Source organism: Carlito syrichta, unplaced genomic scaffold, assembly GCF_000164805.1.
Source record: "Carlito syrichta isolate Samal-C Ts95f unplaced genomic scaffold, Tarsius_syrichta-2.0.1 Scaffold288314, whole genome shotgun sequence".
Lineage (NCBI taxonomy): Eukaryota > Metazoa > Chordata > Mammalia > Primates > Tarsiidae > Carlito > Carlito syrichta.
In genome coordinates this window covers 265,589-290,569 of record NW_007232410.1, presented here as the reverse complement: position 1 = coordinate 290,569, position 24,981 = coordinate 265,589, and the positions used below count along the sequence as shown (strand labels likewise).

The window sequence follows — 24,981 nt, the reverse complement described above, 5'->3', positions numbered from 1 at the left end:
CCATTAAGAAGAGAAAATCTATTTAATATGTGTTAACTGGAAGTGGCTTATCATAAAGGTCTTCATCCTTGTCATCGTCATGTTCAGCAGGCAGAGGAAGAGGAGGGGGTTCCTCTTACTGTCTCAGGAGTAGCAGAGGTGGAAGAAAATCCACATATAAGTGGACCCATACAGTTCAAACCTGTGTTTTTAACGGTATATTAAATTTAAAAGATGTTTAAATATATTTCAACCAATTATATGTCTTAGCTACTTTTAATAAAAAACAAACTTCTAGAAAACCTAAGAAAAACTCATGGACATTGACTTAGGCAAAGAATTTATGACGAAGGTCCCAAGAGCAAATGCGACAAAAGCAAAAATAGATAAATGGGACTTAATTAAACTGAAAGGCCTCTGCACAGCAACAGAAATAATCAGTAGAATGAACAGAATACCTATGGAATAGGAGAAAATATTTGCAAATTATGCCTTAGACAAAAGACTAATATCAAAAATCTATGAGAACTCAAACAACTCTACATGAAAAAAAAAACATCAAAAAGTGGGCAAAGGTCATGAATAGACACTTCTGAAAAGAAGACACACAAACAACCAACAAATGTGAAAAATGTTCAACGTCACTAACCATCAGAGAAATGCAAATTCAAACCATAATAAGATATTTTTCATCAGCCAGAATGCTAAAATTATTAAAAAGTCAAAAAACAACAGATGCTAGCAAGGATGCAGAGAAAAGGGTAAACTCATACCCTGCTGGTGGGATTGTAAAATAGTTCAACTTCTCTGAAAAAAAGTTTGGAGATTCCTCAAAGAACTAAAAGTGGAATTACCATTCAATCAGCACACCTACTACTGGGTATCTACCCAAAGTAAGTGAAATCATATAAGGAAAATACCTGCACTCCTACTTTCATCGCAGCACTGTTCACAATAGCAGAGTCATGGAATCAACCCAAGTGTCCATCCACGACTGACTGAATAAAGAAAATGTGCTATATATGCACCATGGAATACTACACAGCCATAAAAAAAAATGAAATCATGTCCTTCACAGCAACCTAGATGGAGCTGAAGGGCATCATCCTAAGTGAACTAACTCAAAAACAGAAAACCAAATATTGCATCTTCTCATGTGTGGAAGCTCAAAGTTCTAAAGATAGAAATAATAGACATTGGGGACACTAAAAGTGGGGAGGTGGGAGGTTTTGGGGGTTCAGAAGTTGCCTATTGGGTACAGTGCTCACTATCTGGGGGAACAGGGTCACCTGAAGCCCAGTCCACACCAGTATGCCATATACCATGTAACAAACATGCTCTTATACCCCCTGAATCTAATTTTTTTTAAAAAAGAGCACTTCTACCTTGTAACTCTACCCAACCAAAAGTTCTACCTTTATATATCCATAGATATTTGTAAGAGAAACCAGGAAAAAGTTCAAAGTCTGAAATATATGGTGCCAATGAGCTTTATTTCCAGGAAAAACCTGTAATCCTCATGACTATTAGTGAATTACACAGATTTAAAAATACAATAAAAGAAGAGAGCTACATACTTTTAAAAGAATGTTCAGGATTTTATCAACCATAAACACTTCATTTGTTTACACATACTGGTAAAAGTTTGTTTCTTCTTGATATTCATCATATAACTATGCCATTTATATTTAATATTTTCTTTCTAGCTTTCCATCTGTTGGATACAGGTATTATCTACTTTTATTTAAAACACATGTTTATTTAAAAATTGCATACTATTTTATCATTTGGATATGATCTCTATACTAAGAATATTTGTTAACTATTTTCACACTGTTTTGTGGTATACCAATTCCTATATATAATTTATAGCACATGAAACATAACTACAAAGTAATGAGAACAGTTCCTATAATCCACATACAAAGTTACTTATAATTTTATGCTTAATACTTGTATAATAAATGAAATGTGGCTTTCTATAATACCAAATAGTAACTAACTCAGCTAAGCAAAATGAAATACCTGTTCTGATAGTGAAGTTTAAGAGTTTCGATTATTTGGCTGGCCCATATCATTTATATATATATAGTATATATTTTTATATAATATAAAATATCTATGTATATAAATATATTTTATATAATATATAAAATACATATGGTTATACACATATTTCCCCATTCACATAGTAGTTTAAAAAAAACAGTGAATTCAATTGAAAATTGAATAGAATTAGTAAGCCTTCCTATAAATTTTATGATATCAGGATGTAATTCTACATTAAGAAAGTCAGATTTTTTTTCTGTAGTCCATAGAACTTTGAATAGAATTGTAACACAGCTATTTTGTACACAGTAAAAGCAAATGATACTTTCTATATTTTTGTGGACATCATTTTAAACTGTTATTAAATTTTGACATCAGAAAACACATAAAGTCATTCATACATTTTAGCAAGAACAGTTAAACTGCTCTAATTTGGAACTTGTAAAAACACTGAAAGATTGACCTGCACAATGTAATAGAAAATATGACAGTTTTGGAATATATTATGTATAATTATTAAATGGTTAGGGGAAAATAATGTGAAAATTATTATAATCTTTTAGCAGTTCTCTGTTGACATCATCTAGAAAATTATTTATTAGTAGAGCATTGAATTATTAAAATATTTTATGTAAAATGTTATATCTCACTACTTTTTTTATTCTAAAAACCTTTAAGTAAGCCTAATGGAAAATGTTGACTGTCCTAATAGTTTGTGATATGTGTGTATCTTTGTTAGTAAAATTTTGAATTGACACCAGACGTTGCACATTGTCTCTATTTCTCTTCTGTATTCATGATATTCTTGATCAAGCACCTTCATAAGTTTTTAAAAATAATTAATTCACAAGAATGACTAATGCAGATTTTACTGAAGTCTTTACAAGGAAGATGAAGTTGGACTTTATTCTCAGAGGCCCCAGCACACAGCTTTATAAATTCTCACTTGAAATGTCACCTACTCTGAAGTTATACTGAATGTCTGTGTGTCAGTTTCTTAAAAATTGAATAGTAGCTTGAATCATTGAATTTAGATGTTTCCGTAGTTATGATATATGCAACCAAAATTTCCTCACCCAAGTGATTTGCAGAGAGGATTTTATGGAAAATACTTTTAATGTAAAGTTGCTAAGTCCATATTTTAAAGTCCTCAAATGATTTATTCCACTGATTGAATATTTAAATAGTAAATAAGGAAACTACATTTCTATCTTTTATTTCCACCTAACGCTTAAGAAATATGCAGAATAGCCAAAATTCTAAACTTAAAATTGCTCAGTCTACTGATTTCAATGAACGAATACAATTTTTCATTATTGACAAGCAGAACGAAAGTTCATGAGAGTTAGCTTTCACAAAATCTGCTTTATAATTCACTCCAAAGAATATACTCAAAACTACTTAGTTTGGCTAGAGAATTATTCTATAATTATAAAATTGATTATAAATGTAAAGACTCATATATGTATAGTTTAAATTTTTTGAATATTTAGGAATTTTATCATAAATTGGTTGTATACACTCTGATTTTTGTAGTCTGCATTTAGAGTAGTTTCAAAATGAAGTAGGATATTAATATTGTTTGTGTAAATAGAAAAGCAAGAGAAGTATTTTATGTGAATGTCCTCTCATATAAATGTTATTTTTAGATCTTTTCCTCAGTGAAGTTTTTTTCTTCTGTGATATAAACAGGGATTTGGCAGCCGATCTTCTCCTGATGATTCCTGATAATGAGCTGCATTTAGTGAAACTCTGTGCTTTCTACCCAGGGTGTACTGAGGAGATAAATGATCTTCATGAGAAGGTATGCCGATATTAAACATTCTAGTCTGAAAGCAGTGCTATGATTTAACTAATTGTAGGATCAAATCTTTAACACTTATACTGTTATTTTTATCTTTATAAATTTTGGTAGCATTGTTGTCACATCGGTAATTTTCTAGTGTAAGCTAACCACTGTAGAAGAATGTCTGCAGTTAGCCGAGACAGCTTTTGATGATAGAGGCAAGAATATTATTCACTTAATCTTTTCATCACATGTTCTGAAAGGATATAATTAGACTCTCTGGTCAGACTTCATTAATAACTCGGTACAAAGACTGAGTATTTGTAAAGGTGTTAATAACTCTGAACAATTTCACAAGTACAGGTGCTTCTTGACTGACCGTGGGGTTATGATGGGTAAACCCATCGTAAGTTGAAAATATTTTAAGTTGAAAATGGATTTAATAAGGGCTGGGCATGATGGCTCAAGCCTGTAATCTTAGCACTTTGGGAGGCTGAGGTGAGGGGATAGCCTGAGCCCACAGGTTCAAGAACAGCCTGGGAAACTTGGCGAGACCTCATCTCTACAATAAATCAAAAAATTAGCTGGGCACGGTAGCGTGTGCCTGTGTTTCCAGCTACTTGGAAGACTGAGGGAGAAGGATTGCCTGAGCCCAGCAGGTCGATGCTGGGGTAGCTGTGACCATGCTACTGCACTCCAGCCTGGGCGACAGAGTGAGACTCCACCTCAAAAAAAGAAAAAGAAAATGGATTTAATCCACCTAACCTACCAAACATCATAGCTTAGCCTAGCCTACCTTAAACACTTAGGTTAGCCTACACTTGGGCAAAATCATCTAACACAAATCCTATTTTATAATAATATCTTATGTAATTTATTGACTACTATACTGAAGGTGAAAAACAGAATGGTTACATGGATACTCAAAGTACAGTTTCTTCTTAGTGTCCAGCTTTCACACTGTCATAAAGCTGCAAATTGTGAGTCGAATCATTGTAAGTTGGGGACTGTTTGTAATGCTGAAAACTATACGTTCAGATACGACGTTATGCATTTATTTTTGGAATTTTAAGATAAGACAAGAATTACAAGGATGATCATCCTGCTCTTAGTATATTCTACTTGAAAATGAAACTGAAATGGGAATCATTTTTTATTCCCTCTACTCTAAGCATATATCAAGGTAAAGAAGCCTATTTATCTTTGTAGCCAAGTACATTATTTCCTACAGAGTAGTTGCTCAGTAAACACCTGACATTTCATGAATAAGGATCGGAAAACAGTATGAAATGTTGACTTTTTTTTGAAAGATTGAGAAGTCTAAAATTTTCTAACTTCCTGAATTTTTAAACAAGAAATATACAATTATTTAATGAATGCATAAATAAATAAATGGAAATAAAGCATGAAACTATCAACATTGCTTGGAAACAAACTTTAACACTTAAGCTTCAAAAATCCTAATTACATTGGAATTTGATATAAAAGGTAATTTAACTCCTACACACACATTATGGAAGCAGACCAACTTACTTGAAGGAAGATCAGACTCTTAGTTTCAAGAAAGAAAAAATATTTGAAAAAATGGAGCGGGTTCGAGACCCGCCTGGGCAACTTGGTGAAACCTCATCTCTACAATAAATCAAAAATTAGCCGGGAATGGTAGCACACGCCTGTAGTTCCAGCTACTTGGAAGGCTGAGGTGGAAGGATCGCCGGAGCCCAGCAGGTCAAAGCTGCGGTGGCCAGGAGCGGCCACTGCACTCCAGTCTGGGCGACAGAGTGAGACTACAACTCAAAAAAAAAAAAAAAGGAAAGTGTGGCTTTTCATTTTATGATAATGAAATTTCATGGACTAAAAGTCTTCATTTTGTGGCATTTCAAAATGTCAAAGCTAAAAACTTTTGAAGCTTGTACATTTTTTATGTCTCTGAAATAAGGCTGATTTGTCTCAAAGGCAAAGTAAAATTAAATTACAGTGTAAAGGATAAGTAATAATGTACCTTTTATGTTGCTGCATTTAATGTAGTTTTTTACAATGGTCAGTATATTTGTTCGAAAATAACTAACCTTATTATTTTTGCTAAATTGCATTTGTGGGTACTCATTCCAAAATTACAATCAGAACCATTTACTTCCACCTCTTTTAAGGGATTTGTGTGATGAAAAATTACTGATTCATTAGCTAATGACTCCACTTACTATTTTTAAATCCTAAAGATATTTCCCTAAATTTATGCTCTTAATTCAAATAATTCAGTTACATCTGTTTTGGACAACTTTAATAAGAAGTGCATACTAGGAATATTAGAAATATTTAGTACTTATTCTCTTGCTTTTATCCCTATACATTTTAGTAACATTATTGTCAAATCAATTATTTTCTAGTGCAGGCTACCCACGGTAGAAGAATGCATGCAGTTGGCTGAGACAGCCCATGCAGATGGCAATATATTTGAAACTGTAAAGTATTATTTGCTAAGTCAAGAACCTGAAAAAGCCCTTCCCATTGGCATTAGCTTCGTCAAAGGTAAGTTTTTACTTGGTAGTATAATTTAAAATCTACTCATTTATTTGATTGTTTCATTCATATTGATGATCAGCCTTAAGATCAAGAACTGGTCAAAACTAAACTTAAGGAGAGTGATACTAATGTGGAGTAGGGCATCTCTTCTGATTTTATAGTTTGGGGCCCTGAGATAATGTGAATAAGAATATACGTGTGATCTGGAAAATAAAAAGGTAGAGCTGACTGACAGAGAGTTAATTATGTACGTTGAAAATTGGATGAACAATTTTTGATACTATTATTTAGCGTCTTTTATTTGGTTTTATTTTGCCAGAATACATCAGTAGTTCGAACTGGACTTTGGATACCGTTTACCCTGTTCTTGACCTATTGAGTTATATTCGTACTGAAAAATTAGTCTTGCATACATGTGCTGAGTGAGTACTTTTCCCCAAAAATATTTAATTGAATCTATGCAGTGTGTTAAAATGGCTCCTTTTTTTTTTCTTGGTGTTTAGATCAAGAAATCAAATGATCTTACACAGGTAGCTATGAGAGGGGACTCAAAAAACCACGAAATTTATTTCATAAAAATTGTATATTAATTCTTACATGTTTACACTTCAGTCACCTTCAGAAACTCCCTGTTTTATGCAGTACACTATTGACACCCGTTTTTACTGCTAAAAACATTTTTTTCATCTCATCCATTTTGATGCCATTTTTTCTTTCACCTCTTCCACATCAGCAAAACATTTTCTTTTGAGAACGATGCTCATCCAGGGAAACTAAAAAAAGTCACTTGGGGTGAGATCGGGTGAATAGGGAGGGTGGGGCACACAAGGGCCATGCCATTTTTGCCCAGAAACTGCTGAACGCTCAGCACAGTGTGGGCAGATGCACTGGTAAGTCACCTCTCGTGAAATGAGCAAACATATTGAAAGAATCTCCAAAAAAATTCACTGAAGCCGAACGCGGCCTTTCACAATAAAGCCAGCTGGTACAGTGATGTCGATGGATTCCTAGAACCCTTACCTGATGGGGGAAGCCTGTTCTACAAAGGGTCCCACACTTCAAAAGATAATTCCAGGTTTTTAGGGTCTCTACTTGTATACTTGTAGAAAAATGACATTTTTAATTGTTATATTCTTAAGAAAAAATATACAAGTTAACTTGAAACAGAATATTAAATATTAGTTGTCCCATTGAATAATATCCAGTGTGTGGATATTATATATGTATACACACTCATACACAAACATATATACCTAGTTCAAAGAAAGCTAGTTTAAGCCAGGCACGGCGGCTCACGCCCATCATTCCAGCACTTTGGGAGGTGGAGGTGAGAGGATTACCTGAGTCCAGGGGTTCAAGACCAGCCTGAGCGACTTGGCAAAACCTCATCTCTACATTAAATTAAAAAATTAGCCAGATGTGGTGGCACACGCCTGTAGCTCCAGCTTTCTGGAAGGCTGAGATGGAAGGATCACCTGACCCCAGCAGGTTGAGGCTGCGGTTCAGCCTGGGTGACAGAGTGAAACTCTGGCTCAAAAGAAGTGTTCCAAACACTAGTCAACAGTGTCCTTCTTTCACAAACACAGCAATCCCCATGGTCAGTATGAAAGAGAAAGGTCAACAAGCAAACAGGCATAGGAACCTAAATTCTAGCTAGTGAATTATATCCATAAAACAAGACTAGAAAGCTATGAAAAAGAGAGAACAGACAAGGAGAAAGATATCTTGGAAACTACACATATGACTGCCAAAATAAAAAGTTCACTAAGCTGAGCATGGCTACTCACACCTGTAATCCCAGCAGCACTTTGGGAGGCGAAGGGGGGAGGATTCTGCTTGAGCCCAGGAGTTCAAGGCCAGCCTGGACAACACAACAAGACCTTGTCTCTACAGAAAAAAAAGCAAAAAAGAAAAAGAAAAAAGAAAGCTAGTTCAAAGCCTTTGGATGATTTTGGAGAGTAAGAAGTCCCCAAGAAACTTGTAGTCACAGCTATTTAACATCCACTGTGTGCAAAGCATCATGCTAGGCTTGGGAGAAAGAAGTAAAAGTTCTAGATGAAAATAAACGCCATCCCTAAATTCAGGTAGCATTTAAGGACATTGTTATCCATACAAAAGCCCTCAGAGACTCGTGTGTCATTTGCAAGCGAGGCTTTGTGCTCTTTTTGTTGTCATGCCTACATGGGAAAATGCAGCAGCCTGGAAAACCACTGAACTTCCTTAGTAAGAAGTGTGCTCGATGTTCTTACCCTGCCTGGAACCCACGCAATAGCCAGGAATTCCTAAATCTAACCAAATGAGTTATTTAGAAATACAGCAGTGAAGAAACAGCCAGGAAATAAAGGAAGACAAGCAGCCAAGAAATACATACTATTTAAAGACTTTTATTTTAAATTATAATTGATGATACGGCATAAATGTCTGAGTAGAAATTATGAGCTAATGAATAAATCATCTTCCTCAAGTTTAGAAAATTTTCTAAACACATATTGCTATAAATGTCACCCATCAGACTTTAGAGGTACAAGTACATGGACTGTATATGAGAGTAATGTTCTATGCCTCAAATTGTGGAATTTAAAATATATACATATTCTTTTTCAGAGCTCGAAATGAGTTGCTCATATTATGTGGTTACATCGGTGCATTACTGGCTATCACAAAACAGTACCAAAGCATTGTTCCAGCACTTTATGAGTATACAAGGTAAAAAGTTTTTTTTTCTTCTATCACGGAACTAGAGAGATTTATTTCACTAAGATGGGAAGTCTCTAAGTAGATTATAGAAGGCATCAAATATATTATTACATGCATCCATTTGTTTGCTTAGCAAGTGCTTTGTAATATAGCAGCAATTAATTAGGTGTGTTTAAGAATATGTTAGACTGTAAATAATAGAAATTCTAACACTAGCTTAAACATATAGGTGTATTGGTGTTGCATATCACAACACTGGAGAGAGGCATTCTAGAGCTGTTACAGCTGTTCCATGATTTCATCAAGGACCTGATTATCCCTCTGCCCCCGTTCAACTCTGACATTTTTGGCTTCTTTCCTGTTGCTTGAGTTTTCCCCGGTTGCAAGATAGGTGCTAGCACTCTGTGTACTATGACTACATTCTAAGCAAGAAAGAAGTAAAGGCCGAGCTCAGTGGCTCAGCCTGTAATCCCAGCACTTTGGGAGGCCAAGGCGAGTGAATTGCCTGAGCCCGCGGGTTCGAGACCCACCTGGGCAATTTGGCGAGACCTAATCTCTACAATAAATCAAAAACTAGCTGGGCGTGGTAGCGCAAGCCTGTAGTTTCGGCTACTTGGAAGGTTGAGGTGGAAGGATCGCCGGAGTCCAGCAGGTCGAAGCTGCAGTGGCCAGGAGCGTGCCATTTTGGGCGACGGAGTGAGACTCCAACTCAAAAAGAAAAAAAAAAGAAAGAAGGGAAAAGAAACCACAGGGCTTTTTTCTGGCAAGACTTTTTGTTCAAGAAGAAAACCCTTAGGATGTTATGCCTACATCTCGCTGGCCAGAATTATGTAGCCTTACTTGAAAAAGATGATGAGAGCCAGGCAACAGAGTAAGACCCTGACTCAAATAAATATTTATAAATAAATAAATAAAATATAGGAGTATTAGGATGAATCACACAGAATTAATATTTAATAAAAGATGTTCTGCTATATGTAATGATAAAAGAGAGAAAATATCCTTAATTAACTAAGGGTTTTTATTTGTAATTCAGGAGAGACTTGAGTTAATGTGTCTAAGTTTAGGGGAATTGTTAGTTTAGAAAGAGAAATTAAGAATCCCCTCATTTTGGCCAGGTGCAGTGGCTTACACCTGTCATCCCAGCACTTTGGGAGACAGAGACAAGAAGATTGCCAGAGCCTACAGGTTCAAGACCAGCCTGGGCAACATGGCAAGACCTTGTCTCTACAATAAATCAAAAAATTAGCTGGGCTAGTGGCGAGTGCCTGTAGTTCCAGCTACTTGGAAGGCTGAGGCAGAAGGATCGCCTGTGCCCAACAGGTCAAGACTGTGGTGGCCATGAGCGTGCCACCCTGGGCAACAAGTCTTACAAGAGTGAGACTCCAACTCAAAGAAATAGAATCCCCTGATTTTAAAGAACGCCTCTACTCTGACGATTCTGTTTTCTTGCGTGCTTCCTGTATTTCTTTCCCTAGCCCACTAAACATAGGACTCCCCAGTGCGGCGTTGTCTTCCACCCCTCCTTCCTGTCTTCCTGCCCCATCTACTCTCCTCCCGTCTCCACCCATCTTCTCTCCCCTCTCCTCCTTATGGTCTGTCCTTCAGAAACCTCGCCACTTTTTAGCTTCACCTATCACTTTGTGGTGATGACTCATTATTTCATGTTTAGGCAGAGCCAACTCTCCAGGTTCCTGTGTGCATACTCAGCTTGCTAAACTCCAGCCGAAAGTCAACGTGCTCAGAATTCAAAACATACTTCTTTCAAATCTGCTCCTTCTCCTGGGTTCTCTCTTTCTTTTGAAGGTGTCATATTTCTTTCATCCAGGTTTGAACGGTCAGGGTCAGGGCTGAGTTCTCTCTCACTGGGGCTGTTCAACATTGCTTGACTTAGCTAATCATCCTCTATACATTGTGTAGTTCATTTATCCATCCAGTCAATCACAGTTACTCAGTCACTCATCCAACCGTGTTTATTGAGCATCTTTCACTCGCCAGGGACTTTGCTAAATATAAAAGCAAATATATATGTAATTATAGTATGTATACACATAAGTGTCTTTTTGAACAACTGGTAAATCTAAAATTCCAGTTACTTCAAGTTTTTTTTTTTTTTGAGTTAGAGTCTCACTCTGTCGCCCAGACTGGAGTGCGGTGGCCGCTCCTGGCCACCGCAGCCTCGACCTATTGGGCTCCAGCGATCCTTCCACCTCAGCCTTCCAAGTAGCCGGAATTACAGGCGCGCGCTACCACGTCCGGCTAATTATCTGATTTTATTGTAGAGATGAGGTCTTGCCTGCCCAGGCGGGTCTCGAACCCGTGGGCTTGGGCAATCCACTCACCTCAGCCTCCCAAAGGCGCGGCATTACAGGCTGAGGCACCAAGCCCGGCTCAGTTACTTCAAGTTTATTTGCTTTTTCTGGTATCTTAGTTTTTGGTATCAGATGTTAATTTCTTTTTCACATATTCAGTCAGCTATTAAAACGTCGAGAGGTATCAGTACCTTTAAAAATTGAGCATCTTTCTGAGGAACTGGATGCATGGAGAGCTTGTACACAGTCTACCAACAGGTGAGTGAGTTGATACAAAAGTTGGAATGCAGAAGTTATTTAATGTTACAGACAGACTTGCTGGAAATGTGCATGGTCTTATTATTAATTTTAGTAGAATAATGAATTTTGACTTGTTTAGCATATATTCACTAATAATTTACAATGTTGTTCTTTTCTGCCTTTTTTAAGTCCTTCGTTTTACTATTAATTAAGTCTAAAGTGAATTTGTCTCCACTATAATGGGGAGCTAAGTAATCATCAGGGATTATTTATAATCTAAACTTCCATAATTCTATGATTCTATAAAAATGAAATTTTAACATCTGTTGAAAATATAGATCTTTAGAAGATTCTCCATATACTCCGCCTTCTGATTCACAAAGACTGGCTTATGCAGCTTTATTAAAGAGGGTAAAAGAAGAGTCATTGAAAGGAATTATCGGACCAGATTATGTGACTGGATCAAATCTTCCAAGTCATTCTGATATTCACATTTCTTGTCTTACGGGATTAAAAATCCAGGTACAGCCTAATATCAGGCATAAGTTGTGCATTTTCATTGTTTTTGTGTGGATACTTTTGGAAATGTTGTCTTAAAATAAAATAAGCTGAATAAAAGTAAGTAACTATGGAGAGGTCTGGGTTCCAGTAGAAAATGTTGCCCTTAGTGCTTCCTTAGTATAAACAGTCTCTTTAAAATAAATTAAGAGAGACAGTCATTATTACTATTACCATAGAAACAATTCATTAGTATGTATACTTAGTAATAAATTTTTTATATGTATACTTAGTAGCATATCATATGTATACTTAGTAACTTTTATTTTATTTATTTTATTTTATTTTATTTTATTTTGAGTTGGAGTCTCACTCTGTCTCCCAGGCTAGAGTGCAGTGGCATGCTCACAGCCACCGCAGCCTCGACCTGCTAGGCTCAGGTGATCCTTCTGCTTCAGCCTCCCAAGTAGCTGGAACTACAGGCATGTGCCACCATGCCCAGCTAATTTTTTGATTTATTGTAGAGACAAGGTCTCTCTATGTTGCCCAGGCTGTTCTTCATCCCATGGGTTCTGGCATTCCTCTTGCCTTCACCTCCCAAAGTGCTGGGATTACAGGCATGAGCCACCACACCCAGCTAGTAACATATGTTTTAAAGTACATCAGATCATATTCTAAGGGAACTGACATAAGTATGACAAAGCAGCAATCAACAGAGTTACAAACAATTCTATCACAGTAGATTAAATTTAACTCTAGTCTCCATTTGTGTTGCATAAACACAAAGCAATTTAAAACTGAGCAATGTGTAATACATTGTTGGTATATTGTGCATGTTCTTACATTGAGTTACTGACCTTTTCAGCAATTAAAAATTATTTGGAGCAATTGTGAGGGCTGGCTAATTGCCAATGAATGGTCCCTAATGTACAATCAGATTAATGATGATGAATGATGCCAGAGCCTCTTGCTATGACCCAGAGGTGCTATTACCTTGAAGAAAGAGAGACATCTTCATACTCCTAGAGCCAGGACTCGTTGGAGGAGTCCCCATAAAGGAAACAAAGCCAAATGCCCAGAAAATGCTAATTGAAACTACAGGTTAGACTAAAGAGCCCACCTCCCAGTAATGTACACATTTTACTGAGCAGAGTCTCATATTTCTAATGTAACTTGGAAAATTATATATCTAATGCTGACATGCCAGACCAATGAAGAGGGTATTTTTAGCACAACCACCCAAAATAAATGAAGCAGCTCTATGCTAACTTACTTAGTTTTAGATGTTACTTTTCTAACCATAGCTCAGCCAATTAAGTATCAGAACATACCAGGATGTTCCAAAACACAGGGCATGTAGCTGTATACACCTTTATTATCCACATACTTGCAGACAAAAGGAACCAAAGCAGGAAACTCACTCACTTGCTATTCAGAGCAAAACAGTGATGAAATGTTGGAGGATGTCTCAAGGCCACTTGCTGCCCTTAACCTGCCATTTCTAGTTCTTGGCGCCTGTATGTCTCCTTCCTCTGTCCCTCGAGGTTTCCTGTGTCCACTGGAGTCGCCAAGTGACCTAACAGATGGATACTCTCTAACCTCTCTGTACCCAAACCCACCTCCAGGAAAGGACCCACTAATTATTTCATATACACAAAGGAACATGTGATAATGCAGATGGAGTGCAGTCCTGCCAGGATATTCTGTTTCAACAGAAGATGAATGTTTGAGTTGTAATGGTGAAATTTCAAGTACCCACTAATTGGAAGCTGGCAGCTTTACCTATCCCATGATGGACTTTTCACTATTAGCAATAATTCGCTAACATCAAAATGTATCATTTGAAATTATGACCAATACACAATAGCTTTAGAACCTAATTAAGAAAATCCAATTTTTTAGACCCCAAACAGTTATAGTCACAAAAAAAAAAAGAAAGAAAATACAATTTTGATTACATTTTGTGTTTTTGAACTCATGCTTTTCCTTCTCAAGGCTGGGTAATATAGATTGAAAGTGTTTTGCATTTCGTTTTTCATAACTACCCTTAGCAAACATAACAACTGGCAACTAAATTATCAATATGTTAGTAAATCACATGACTGAACACATTTTTCATTATATATGCACATACAGAGCAATATTTTTCATCTTCTGGAGAACAGGTTCAAGGTTTCTGGCCTAAGTACTTTCCCCAACTGTATTAACATAGGCTGCATGATTAAAATAGTGAAATGTACTAAAGTCTATTGCTAGGCATATATGCTTTCATAAAATATGTAAACTGTGTGACAATCAATAGGTTAACAATACCCGTTGTCATTGGTAGCACTACTGTATTTAAAGAATTTAAGTCATAAAGCTATGATTGACAGACATTAGGGAATGATGACAATGTTATTTTAAAATGTTTCTATATTTGGTTGCAGTTCAAAAAAAATAATTTTCTCATATTCTTAAATTTTCTATTAACATTGTCTAAATATCACTGGTGGTTTGTTTTGGGTTTTGTTTTTGTTTTTTTGGTATTACAGTGATTCTCTTTCTCAATGTTTAAAAATATATTGTAAATTTATTTATAGTCTCCTCTTTTCTCAACTCTGTGCAGGGCCCTGTATTTTTCCTTGAAGATGGGAAATCTGCTATCTCATTGAATGATGCTTTGATGTGGGCAAAAGTGAATCCATTCTCACCTTTAGGGACTGGAATACGACTCAATCCATTTTGAGAGAAGATTTTTCTCCACACTTAATTCTTTTTCTAAGGAAGGACTTTTGTGGGTTAGTATTTCCTTAATCTTGGTTGTTCAAGAGCCAAGGGTTGAGAGAAGGATTGCAGGTTGAGAGAGGTGGGGAATAACAGCTTATTCATTAATCTCAAATAATAAAATATTTACATAATTTAAAGGAAAAATAGGTTTCTCCTTTGTAAAACTTAATAGCTGCATTTGGGAGAAAGGAAATATTTCAATGATAACAGACTAAATCATCTAAAAAGTTTCACAAAGGATAAATGGTACCAAAATATTATATTGTTCAAACACTGAAACATATAAAATAGCGCAACACCTAGAACAGTGCTCAACATACAAGTACAGTAAGTACTTAGTGAATATTTGAATGACTAAGTATATTGCAATATTGAATTGTAAGGTGTGCACAACTGATCTCCAAGTTAACGAACACCTGTGTTGTCCTTTATAAAATGCATAGTAAACCACTAATTTTAGCTAATATTTAATAAAAATTTTTATTTTTAAGTTTAGTAAATATCAATAAATGGATACACACTCCAAATACTTTTTTAAAAAGAAAACATTACATTTTTAATTGAAAGTTCAACTGCCCAAGTATAAAGATATCAGTTATGTAAGCACAAAAAATTAGGGGATGAAAAACAAAAAATGCAATCAAATATATATAAGAACTTGCCTTAGATGATATTTGACTATTTTAAGAGATTTGGTATGCATGGATATTAGTTTTGATTAATGCATTTCATGTTTATATAATAAGCTTAAATCAATTTATATTGACTTTATTTAAAACTATTTATTTGATGAAAAGTGGTTTCAAATAAATTTTTGTAAGAAAAATTAGGCTACTAGTTGAAGTTTCGGATATATTGTATACATTTAATTTTTAAAATATTTGTTAAAAGTGTAAAGATATGAAAAACCTAATATGGGAATATAAACATTTCAATTAGTCTAGAATTCTGACTTTGAAATTTATTAAATTATTACACACTAGGAAAAATAGTACTTTGATACTCAAGTTATTTTGTTGGATTTATAATGTGTATGTTTTTGTCAGACTAAAAAGTGAGATCATATAACTAGAATAATTGTGGCTTAATAATAATCCTACTGTCATTCTTTTAATTTTTTTAAAATAAATAAGCCTATCCTTTTTGTTTTAAATACTTCAAAGGATATTATTAAGTTTAAGTTAATACATATATAAACAATGGTGTACCTTCTATATTTTTAATGAATGCAGGAAAATAATATTTTTATGTATAAAGTGTGAAGAAAAATACAAGTCTTTAACACATGAATACAAGAGTAACCCAGTTTCTGTCTAAAATCTATATTGAGTTGATTTGACCAATTTTCTTTGACTTCTACAATGTCTATATCTTAATATTAGTTATAAATTCTTCATAGAATTATGTCATTTGACTATGTCAATCTGTATATATTGTGCCTTACTATGAAAAACAAAATATTTTAATTTATAAAAGTATTTTATTGTTAGCTTTCATATGCATGAACACAAATAATATGAGTTTATTTTACTACTTGAGATGTCCATATTAGCAGTAATGTGGACAAATTATTTTGCAGGTTTAAATATGCCTTTATGAAGGAGAGTCTCATTAGACAATGATTTTTAAATGCTGGAAAAATACTTTGCCTATAAAAGTTACCAGTTACCAGGTGATTAACAAAATACAACATCAAAATGAGTTACATCTTGCAAAAATACATGATTTTTTTTTCTTTTTTTTTTTGAGTTGGAGTTTCACTCTTGTCACCCAGGCTGGAGTGCAGTGTATGCTCACAGCCACCGCAGCCTCGACCTACTGGGCTCAGGCCATCCTTACACCTCAGCCTTCCAAGTAGCTGGAACTACAGATGCACACCACCACGTCTGGCTAGTTTTTGTGATTTTTATTGTAGAGATGAGGTCTCACCAAGTTGCTCAGGCTGGTCTCGAGTCCCCAAGTTTAGGCAGTCCTCTTGCCTCAGCCTCCCAAAGTGCTGGGACTACAGGCTCAGCAACCGTGCCCAGCCAAATTCATGATTTTTATGTCAACCAGGAGAAATGAAATAAATATATGTGTCCATGAAATTATCCAGATGTGTTCAGGAATGTGGCCGCATTAAAGCAATGATTGTATTTTGTTCTCATAACAATACAATTTACACTTTTGAGCTTTTAAGTCAAAAGGTATTCTGAGTGTAGTAAAAGCCTCACAAATAATTTGAAAACTGTTTTATATTTAGTGTATCGGTAACATAGAAGACATCTTTATAGTTAACTCTCAATAAATATGTGTTGTACAAAATCCTTGAGACATTTGTACCTAAATAATTGACATATGTACTTTTATGTTGAATTTATATATCATGATTTTGCTATAATGGCATGTCATGATCTAGATTTATGTGGTCTGCATGTATTTTAGGTCCCCTAAATGTTAATAAATACTGCAGTTAAAGCCCGATGTGACAAAGTGAACTACGGAGATGAGCAGTGGACTCCCTCCCAAAAACACCATCAAGAGCCCACTGTTTCTCCATAAATGCTGATCAGAGTTATCAGAGTATGAAGGGATCAGCTGTCCAACTGAGTTGTTACCCCACTCAGGAACTTAGAAAAGTCAATTCCTTGGATTGTTCCATTGGTTGAGGCTCCATTTGTCAGAAACACTGACTACAATATACCCCAAACTTAGTTTAAAAGGAGAAAAGTGCGTACCAATTAATACAAATGGCATGTCACAGTAGCATGTATTTCCATGATAAGCTTTCTGCCAATTGATTGAAAAGGTTCTGTTCCTACTGGACCTGCTATAGTTCCTGGAACAGTTCTTTGCTTCCTCTGTCAAAGATCCTTTTTGAAGTAAATGGTCTTCCTGACACATGCCCCTCTGTTGACACAACTGATCCTCAAGAGACTCCGGAGATGACCCACTTGGACTATCCTTCACTTACTTATTCACTGTGTAATGATGCTTCATAATTTTCCACATTCTCCCTAGGTTCCACAGGACTCTTGGGAATTTACCACAGGCAGGCCATGAGTGATTCGTTTTTCAAGAGATTTCACACAGAACCAAAAGGAGAAAGAAACTTATTGTTTGACTGTCTACCCAATCTGATCCTCTTATCTGGATCTTTTCCATGGCTGGGCTTCAGAGACTTGTTTCTAAAAATCCTTCCCTAAGGAGCTGTATTTTATGGGTTAAAAATTATTCTCATAATTTTATACTTTAGAATGTCCCATTAGAATGCAAGACAACAGGTAAATTACTTTTAGCTGATTAAAATATGCATTTGAAGTAGATCGCTTACCTAAGATAAAACTGGATTCTGAACACATTCCCAAGAATGTGGTCAGGGCTTTCTTTGAATTCTCTTCCTAAATACTATTTATCTAAAAAGGTAAAATTTAACAAGGAAGCCTCTGGAGGTAGACATGCTAATAAAACTGGCAGAACTTTCAAAAATACAGAAAAAGTGATAAGTTTAACTAGAAATTGACATTCTTCCTGTGGAATTCAGTGTTAGGAATGCTCATCTTGGAAGTCATGAGACTGTTAATGAACTAACGTTAAAACATGAATAATTCTAATTGAAGAATATTGTCCACATATGCGTATAAAATTGCCAAGTATATATGAAAGATAATTAGTTTTTCAGGATATCAATCTGCTTATGTTTTCCTTAAAAATATGGGGCATAGTAGCAACCAGTAGGAATTTTAAATGGAACTAAATGGATTGCTAAACACCAGAACCAAATTCCAAAAAACGCATGATTTTCCCATCCCACAACTTGTTATCAATAGGAGGGGCACCTATTTTTTTTTTAATGTTTTAAGTTAAGGCTATTAATGGAGACAAACAAGATTTTCTATGGGCCAATATATAATAATCACCATTCAAGTTAAATTGTATTAATGAATGTAATATGTAAATATATAATATCAAGCAAAGTAGTAGCTTTTAATTTATAATGAGGAATTGCATATTACAAAGTAGATTCACCATTCCTACAGAATCAATGAGAAAGAAGTCTTCTATCATGATGAGTTATGTTTAGCTATACCTTTAAAATTATTTTTGCTCATTTTTTTTTTTTTTACTATTTATTTGATTTTGTATTTTCAACAGCACCTGGCATAAGTGTTTAATGAATTGTTGTTAAATTGAATTGAAAAGTTCTTTTAGCTCATTTATGGGTAAGACACTACTTTATTTATTATTGAAATACATCCAAGACTAAGAGATCATATCCCTTTAGTATGGCAAGAGATGGTGGCATCACTTCTTCAAAGCCCTTGAAGGTGCGTTTCATGGTTTCTCTTCCAAATTAATGGTGGGTTTCATGATAGAGTCATCAGAATATTTTCCAGCTTGTTTCACATGAATGTGTCTAAGTGAACTGCCACCATTATCTGTATTTGCTAGGGTATTTAAATAAACAAAATAAAAATCAATTCATGGTTATTAAATATTTATACAACTAGCAACATTATAATATTTGAGATATATGAAGAATGATTGTCAATACGTTGAACATAGTTTAATCTAAATGCCTGGTAAACAAGAATATTTAAAGCATGCATTGTAGTAGTCATGGATATAAAAACATCTGAATGTCACCCATCTCCAGAAGTTGCCAGCAATGCCTAAAAATATCCAGTTTATTTTGGTGCATCTGATACTGGATATGACTCAACTATTTTTAGATGTTGCTTCATATAGCAGCTGAGGCAACAGTGGCACAATTTTGAACTTATATTTGGCAAATGTCCGTGATTCATAATTCAGTTTATGGAACTCTGATTATACTGAGGCATTCAAGCTGGCTACCCAGACACAACGTCATCCTGTTCTATAACATGAGGGCCCAGTAGCAGCTAAGAAATCTATATCTCGTTGGCCCATAATTTGGCCAGACACTAGATTTTGTAAACTAGCAGAGAAACTAAAGTGTCAAAAAAGAATAAAGTAAAGGTAACAACCTATCTTACAATTAATTTTGGCCACACTGTTTGATAATTAGGAAAGTTTGATATCAACATCCTGTGACTTCAGTGCCAGCATATGCAATCTTAGATGGTAAAACAGAGTTAAGCTCCTGTAAACTCGTATTCTTGCCTCTTCTCATCCATTGACTTTCAGATTATGGTAACTGACCTACCCTTTGATCCAAAGCGACTGAAAGGGTCGGGTATCCCTTTAACAAATCTCGAAAACATAATTTACCTCAAAACCGTTTTCATCTACATAAAGAGCATCCAGAGAATCATAAAAAAGAACAGTGAGAGAATATAATGTGAAGTTATTTATAGCAGTTTATACATTATTAAAGTTGTAAAAGCAAAATCCATTTTCCTTGGAGTCCTGGTCTGAAGTCTAATAGCATTCAGTTTTTCTAAAATCTCATATGTGAGCCTTGAAAGTTAATACACACACACACACACACACACACACACACACACACACACATTTAATTATATATATGACAGAAATGACGAATACTCTAGTGTTTTAGATATCAGGAGGCGTCACTATGTGTGTGGCCTATTTGGGTCTGTTCCAAAGGACACCATACTGTGATTTACTTGTCTGTCCTCCTTCCTACCTTGTCTTTTCAGATCCCAAAGAGGTAGTCATGCCCTTTCCCTCCCCTGTCAGATCCAGTTAGCCATAGGGGAAAGTGACAAGCAAGTTTTTTTTAAAAGGAGCCTCCTTGCAGGCTCCTAACAGGTCTCTAGGCCATCACAGGCCTCCCACCTCCCATGCTCACCTACTACCCTGGCTCAGGCCGTGCTCAGAAGCTTTCCCTGCAGATATCACTCAGGGACGGAGAATGAGGCAGAAAGATGGAGAGGAAGTGTTCCCAGAACCCAGAGGTGAAGCTTTTTATTGAAACATTGTTCTTCCCTTCTGTCTGACTCTATCATGCTAACTCCTATGCCTCAGGTATATGGAAGTTAAAGGGGTTTGGATGGGTCCACCTGATGTCTGGATATTTACTAGTGTGCCCTGAGGAACTCTAGATTCTAGAGGGCCTTAAAAAAAAACAAACCTAAACAGTGAGCTTGGAAAAAACTTCATTCTCTATCTCTCCTTGTAAATATTTACAATGCATATTAGCATATTAAAATTTCTGAGAGGTTATACTTCAAAAAAAAAAAAAAAAGGAATCTGTTGCCAGTGCTCACCTGGGCTTTATGTAAACAAGGAACTTTCACCCCCAGTGAAACCCCTTTTGCCCCTTCAGGAAACATGCTTTGCAGCAGAGAGCCACAAACGTGTCCTGTAAAGGGCCTGACAGTAAATAGTTTAGACTTTGTGGTAAGAGTACCAGATAAAATAGGAGATACCTAGTTAAATTTGAATTTCCAATAAATAATGAATAGTTTTTAGTAAAATTGTGTCCTAAATATGTCCTCAGAAATATTTGTTGTTTTGCCCTGGGTTTTTATTTGCTAAATCTGGCAACTCTACTTTGCCAGCCCTACTACTGTAGGGTGAGAGCTGCCGTAGACATGGCACAAAACCATCAGGTGTGACTACATTGCATGTTATTTATGAACACAGAAATTTGAACTTGACATCGTTTTTGTGTGTCAGGAAACACTTCTTTGTTTGATACATTTTTTCAACTGTAAAAATGTAAAAAACATTTTTGAACAGGATAGAGATTCCGGAAGCAAAATCTCAATTTCTCAGCCAACTCATCTTCAACAAAGCTTCCACCAACAACCACTAGGGAGAGGAGAACCTATTCAGTAAATGGTGCTGGGAAAACTGACCACATGGAGAAGACTGAAGCAGGACTCCTACCTATCACCATATGCAAAAAATCAACTCTAAATGGATCAAAGACCTAAACATAAAACCTCAAACTACAGGAATCTTTAAAAATGCAGGAGAAACCCTTATGGAAATCGGAGTAGGCAACTAATTCCTGATCAAAACCCCAGATGACCATATCATAAGAGATAACAGGCAAATGAGGCCTCATCAAACTGAAAATCTTCTGCAAAGTGAAAGAAACCATTAAGAGAACAGGGAAACAGCCCACAGAATGAGAAAAAAATATTTGCCAATTGTATATCTGACAATGGCCTAACAAGCAGTATCTACAAGGAACTCAAACATGCCAAAAGGAAAAAAACAGCTCCATTAAAAAGTGGGCAAAAATATGACCCAGCAATCCCCCTACTGGGAATATACCCAGAGAAACTCAAATCATTCTATAAAAAAGATACCTGCACACACGTGTTTGTTGCAGTTCTATTCACAATAGCAAAAATATGAAGCCAACCATGCTGCCCATCGAAGCCGGACTGAATTTTTTTTTAATGTGGTACATATACACAATGGAATATTATGCAGACATAAAGAAGGACAAATATATGTTCTTCACAGCAACTTGGATGGATTTAGAGTCAATTATATTCAGTGACTAATCACAGAAACAAAGAACAGACTACATTCTCACTCATAAGCGGACCTCTCACAAAGAACTTACATTCTCACTCATAAGCAGACCTTGAACAATTATCATAATATTATAAGATAGGGATTGGCAGTAGTAGGAAACTGCCAGGGGAGGAGGGTGGGATTGGCAGTTGAGAGAAACTGCCAGGGGAAGGAGGGGCATACCTCATCAACAAGGGTACGTGGATAATGAATATTTGTATACCTAACCCTGAATTGTACCCCACATCTTTAAAATAAAATAAAAATAAAAAGTAGGCAAAAGACATGAATAGACACTTCTCAAAATAAGGCATATGGGCAGCCAACAGACATACAAAAAAGTGCTCAGCCTAACTAATCATCAGAGAAATTCAAATCAAAACTACATTGAGATACCATCTAACCCCAGTAAGAATGGCCATCTTTAATAAAACAAAAAACAACATGCTGGCAAGGATGCAGAGAAAAGAGAAGGCTTCTACACTGCTGGTGGGAATGCAAACTAGTTGAACCTCTATGGAAAGCAGAGTGGTGATTTCTAAAAGAACTAGGAATCAACTTCCATATGACCCAGCAACTCCCCTACTGGGAATATAGCCAGAGTAACTCATATCATTCTACCAAAAAGATACCTGTACATGTATATTTATTGCAGCACTATTCACAATAGCAAAAATATGGAACCAGTCGTGCTGCCCATCAAAACTAGACTGGATTAAAAAAAGTGGTGCACATACACGATGGAATATTACTCAGCCATAAAGAAGGACAAAATTATGGACTTCGCAGGATCTTAGATGGATTTAGAATCTATAATACTGAGTGATCTATCATAGAAACAGAATGGAGTACCACATGCTCTCACTCATGGGCAGACCCTGAACACTTACCATAATACCACAAGAAAGAAATTGGCACTTAGCAGGACACTGCCAGGAAGGGGGGGCAGGGGGGAGGCACATAACATCAATAAGGGTACCTGATCTCAAACCAGGCGGAGTCGAGAACAAAAGGAGGCCCAAATTTTACCTGTACAATGATCACTCATATACCTAATCCTGAGTTGTACCCCACATCTTTAAAATAAAAATGAAATATATAAAAATAAAAACCATTTTTAACTTGGGGGCTATACAAAACTAGGTAACAGGCTGAATTTGACCCATGGGCTGTAGTTTGCTGTAGTCGAAATGCTTTCTGGATTAACAGGATTTAAACAAGTGACTGATTGTAACACAAATGCCTAAAAAGTCTAAGTACGCAAGCATGTGTATATGTCTTAGGACTGACTCATCCTCCAACTACTGAAGAATTGAGTTTTGAGTCCTTCTAAGGAGCTTCCCTTGTTTCAGACTCACCTATTTAAGCCTAAATCAGAACTTCAATGGATCTAAATAGCATGGTGGAGGGTAGGTGGCAGTGACTTAGTAGACCATATGCCTCCACCTACCAGAAAGCACAGCTGCTTACCAATTTAATGGACAGGATTTGGGGTTGTTGTTGTTGTTGTTGTTGTTGTTTAGATACAGGGTCTCACATACTCAGGTTGAAGTGCAGTGTCACGATCACAGCTCACTGCAGCCTTGAACTGCTGGGCTCAAGTGATCCTCCTCCTCATTCTCCCAAAGCACTAGCAGCTAGGAGGATAAATGCTTCTTTGGTTTTTTTGTTTGTTGTTTATTTGTTTTGGTGGTGGTGGGTGCCTCACTATGTTACTCAGGCTTATCTCAAACTTTTGGCCTCAAGCAATCCTCCCACCTTGGCTTCCCAAAGTGCTGGGATTTCAAGTGTGAGTCACCACGCCCAACCAACAGTTTCTAGACCAATATTTTAACTATTTTTAAAACTTTAATTAAACAAAAAAATTAATGTTAAGAGATAGAAAGTTAAAACAAAAACTTACATGAAACAGGGACAGCTCTTTTCCTCAAAATCTTTGAATTATAGCTGCTCCCAGAGGCTTGGGCAGGAATTTGGTTGAGAGTAACTTCTCCCACTGTTGATTTGACATCAAACCATTCTATAAAATATAAACACACAAGTTATTTCTTAAAAATTCATAGTGGCTATTGTCAAAATAAGATGCCATAGTTTACAAATTAAATTATTTAAATATCTGTAGAATCATATTCCTAAGAATGGTAAGAATACAGTTCTTAAGCCCCACCCTACATTGTTCACAATATCTTTGATGCACCAAATATTAAAGATACGATTTTTATGTTCCCATTAGTTTTAATAAGATTTTATTGAATATATAGAAAGGTGAACAAATTGTAAGTTTAATTCACTCTAATGAATTTTCAGAATGAGTATACCCAGAGCACCATCACCTGGATCAAGGAGTGATGCATAACCAGTTCCCCAAAGGCCCCTCATGTCTTTCCCAGACAGTACCCTAAAAGGAAAAGGCAATCCTGCTGTCCATCATCATGGGTTAGTTTTACCTATTTTAATATTTGTATTAAAAATGCCTATTTCGCCGGGCTTGGGGGCTCAGCCTGTAATCCCGCGCCTTTGGGAGGCTGAGGTGAGTGGATTGCCTGAGCCCGCGGGTTCGAGACCCGCCTGGGCAGCGAGACCTCATCTCTACAATAAATCAAAAAATCAGCCGGGCGTGGTAGCGCGCGCCTGTAATTCCGGCTACTCAGAAGGCTGAGGCGGAAG

The 24,981-nt window shown here is 36.1% G+C and overlaps 2 protein-coding genes across 5 annotated transcripts in view; one reads left to right on the top strand and one right to left on the bottom strand.

The window, feature by feature from the left end:
• The window catches only part of WDR17 (WD repeat domain 17), a 69,059-nt gene extending 53,951 nt beyond the window's left edge, over positions 1 to 15,108 (top strand). The window contains exons 22-29 of one of the 2 annotated variants that reach the window (XM_008053585.1): positions 1,686 to 1,706; positions 3,691 to 3,832; positions 6,202 to 6,343; positions 6,657 to 6,759; positions 8,942 to 9,043; positions 11,506 to 11,604; positions 11,925 to 12,108; positions 14,693 to 15,108. In XM_008053585.1, the coding sequence (XP_008051776.1) occupies positions 1,686 to 1,706; positions 3,691 to 3,832; positions 6,202 to 6,343; positions 6,657 to 6,759; positions 8,942 to 9,043; positions 11,506 to 11,604; positions 11,925 to 12,108; positions 14,693 to 14,812 (913 nt within the window). In that variant the 3' untranslated portion in view covers positions 14,813 to 15,108. The remainder of the gene's footprint in view (positions 1 to 1,685; positions 1,707 to 3,690; positions 3,833 to 6,201; positions 6,344 to 6,656; positions 6,760 to 8,941; positions 9,044 to 11,505; positions 11,605 to 11,924; positions 12,109 to 14,692) is intronic. The other variant, XM_008053586.1, reaches the window with a different exon arrangement.
• SPATA4 (spermatogenesis associated 4) overlaps positions 1 to 24,981 on the bottom strand; it is a 210,127-nt gene that overhangs the window by 170,537 nt on the left and 14,609 nt on the right. For 2 of the 3 annotated variants that reach the window (XM_008053583.2, XM_008053584.1), the window contains exons 5-6: positions 24,218 to 24,334; positions 19,049 to 19,280 (exon numbers count right to left, since the gene is read on the bottom strand). In XM_008053583.2, coding sequence (XP_008051774.1) covers positions 19,168 to 19,280; positions 24,218 to 24,334 — 230 coding nt within the window. In that variant the 3' untranslated portion in view covers positions 19,049 to 19,167. Of the gene's footprint in view, positions 1 to 19,048; positions 19,281 to 24,217; positions 24,335 to 24,981 lie in introns of those variants that run through there. The other variant, XM_021710215.1, reaches the window with a different exon arrangement.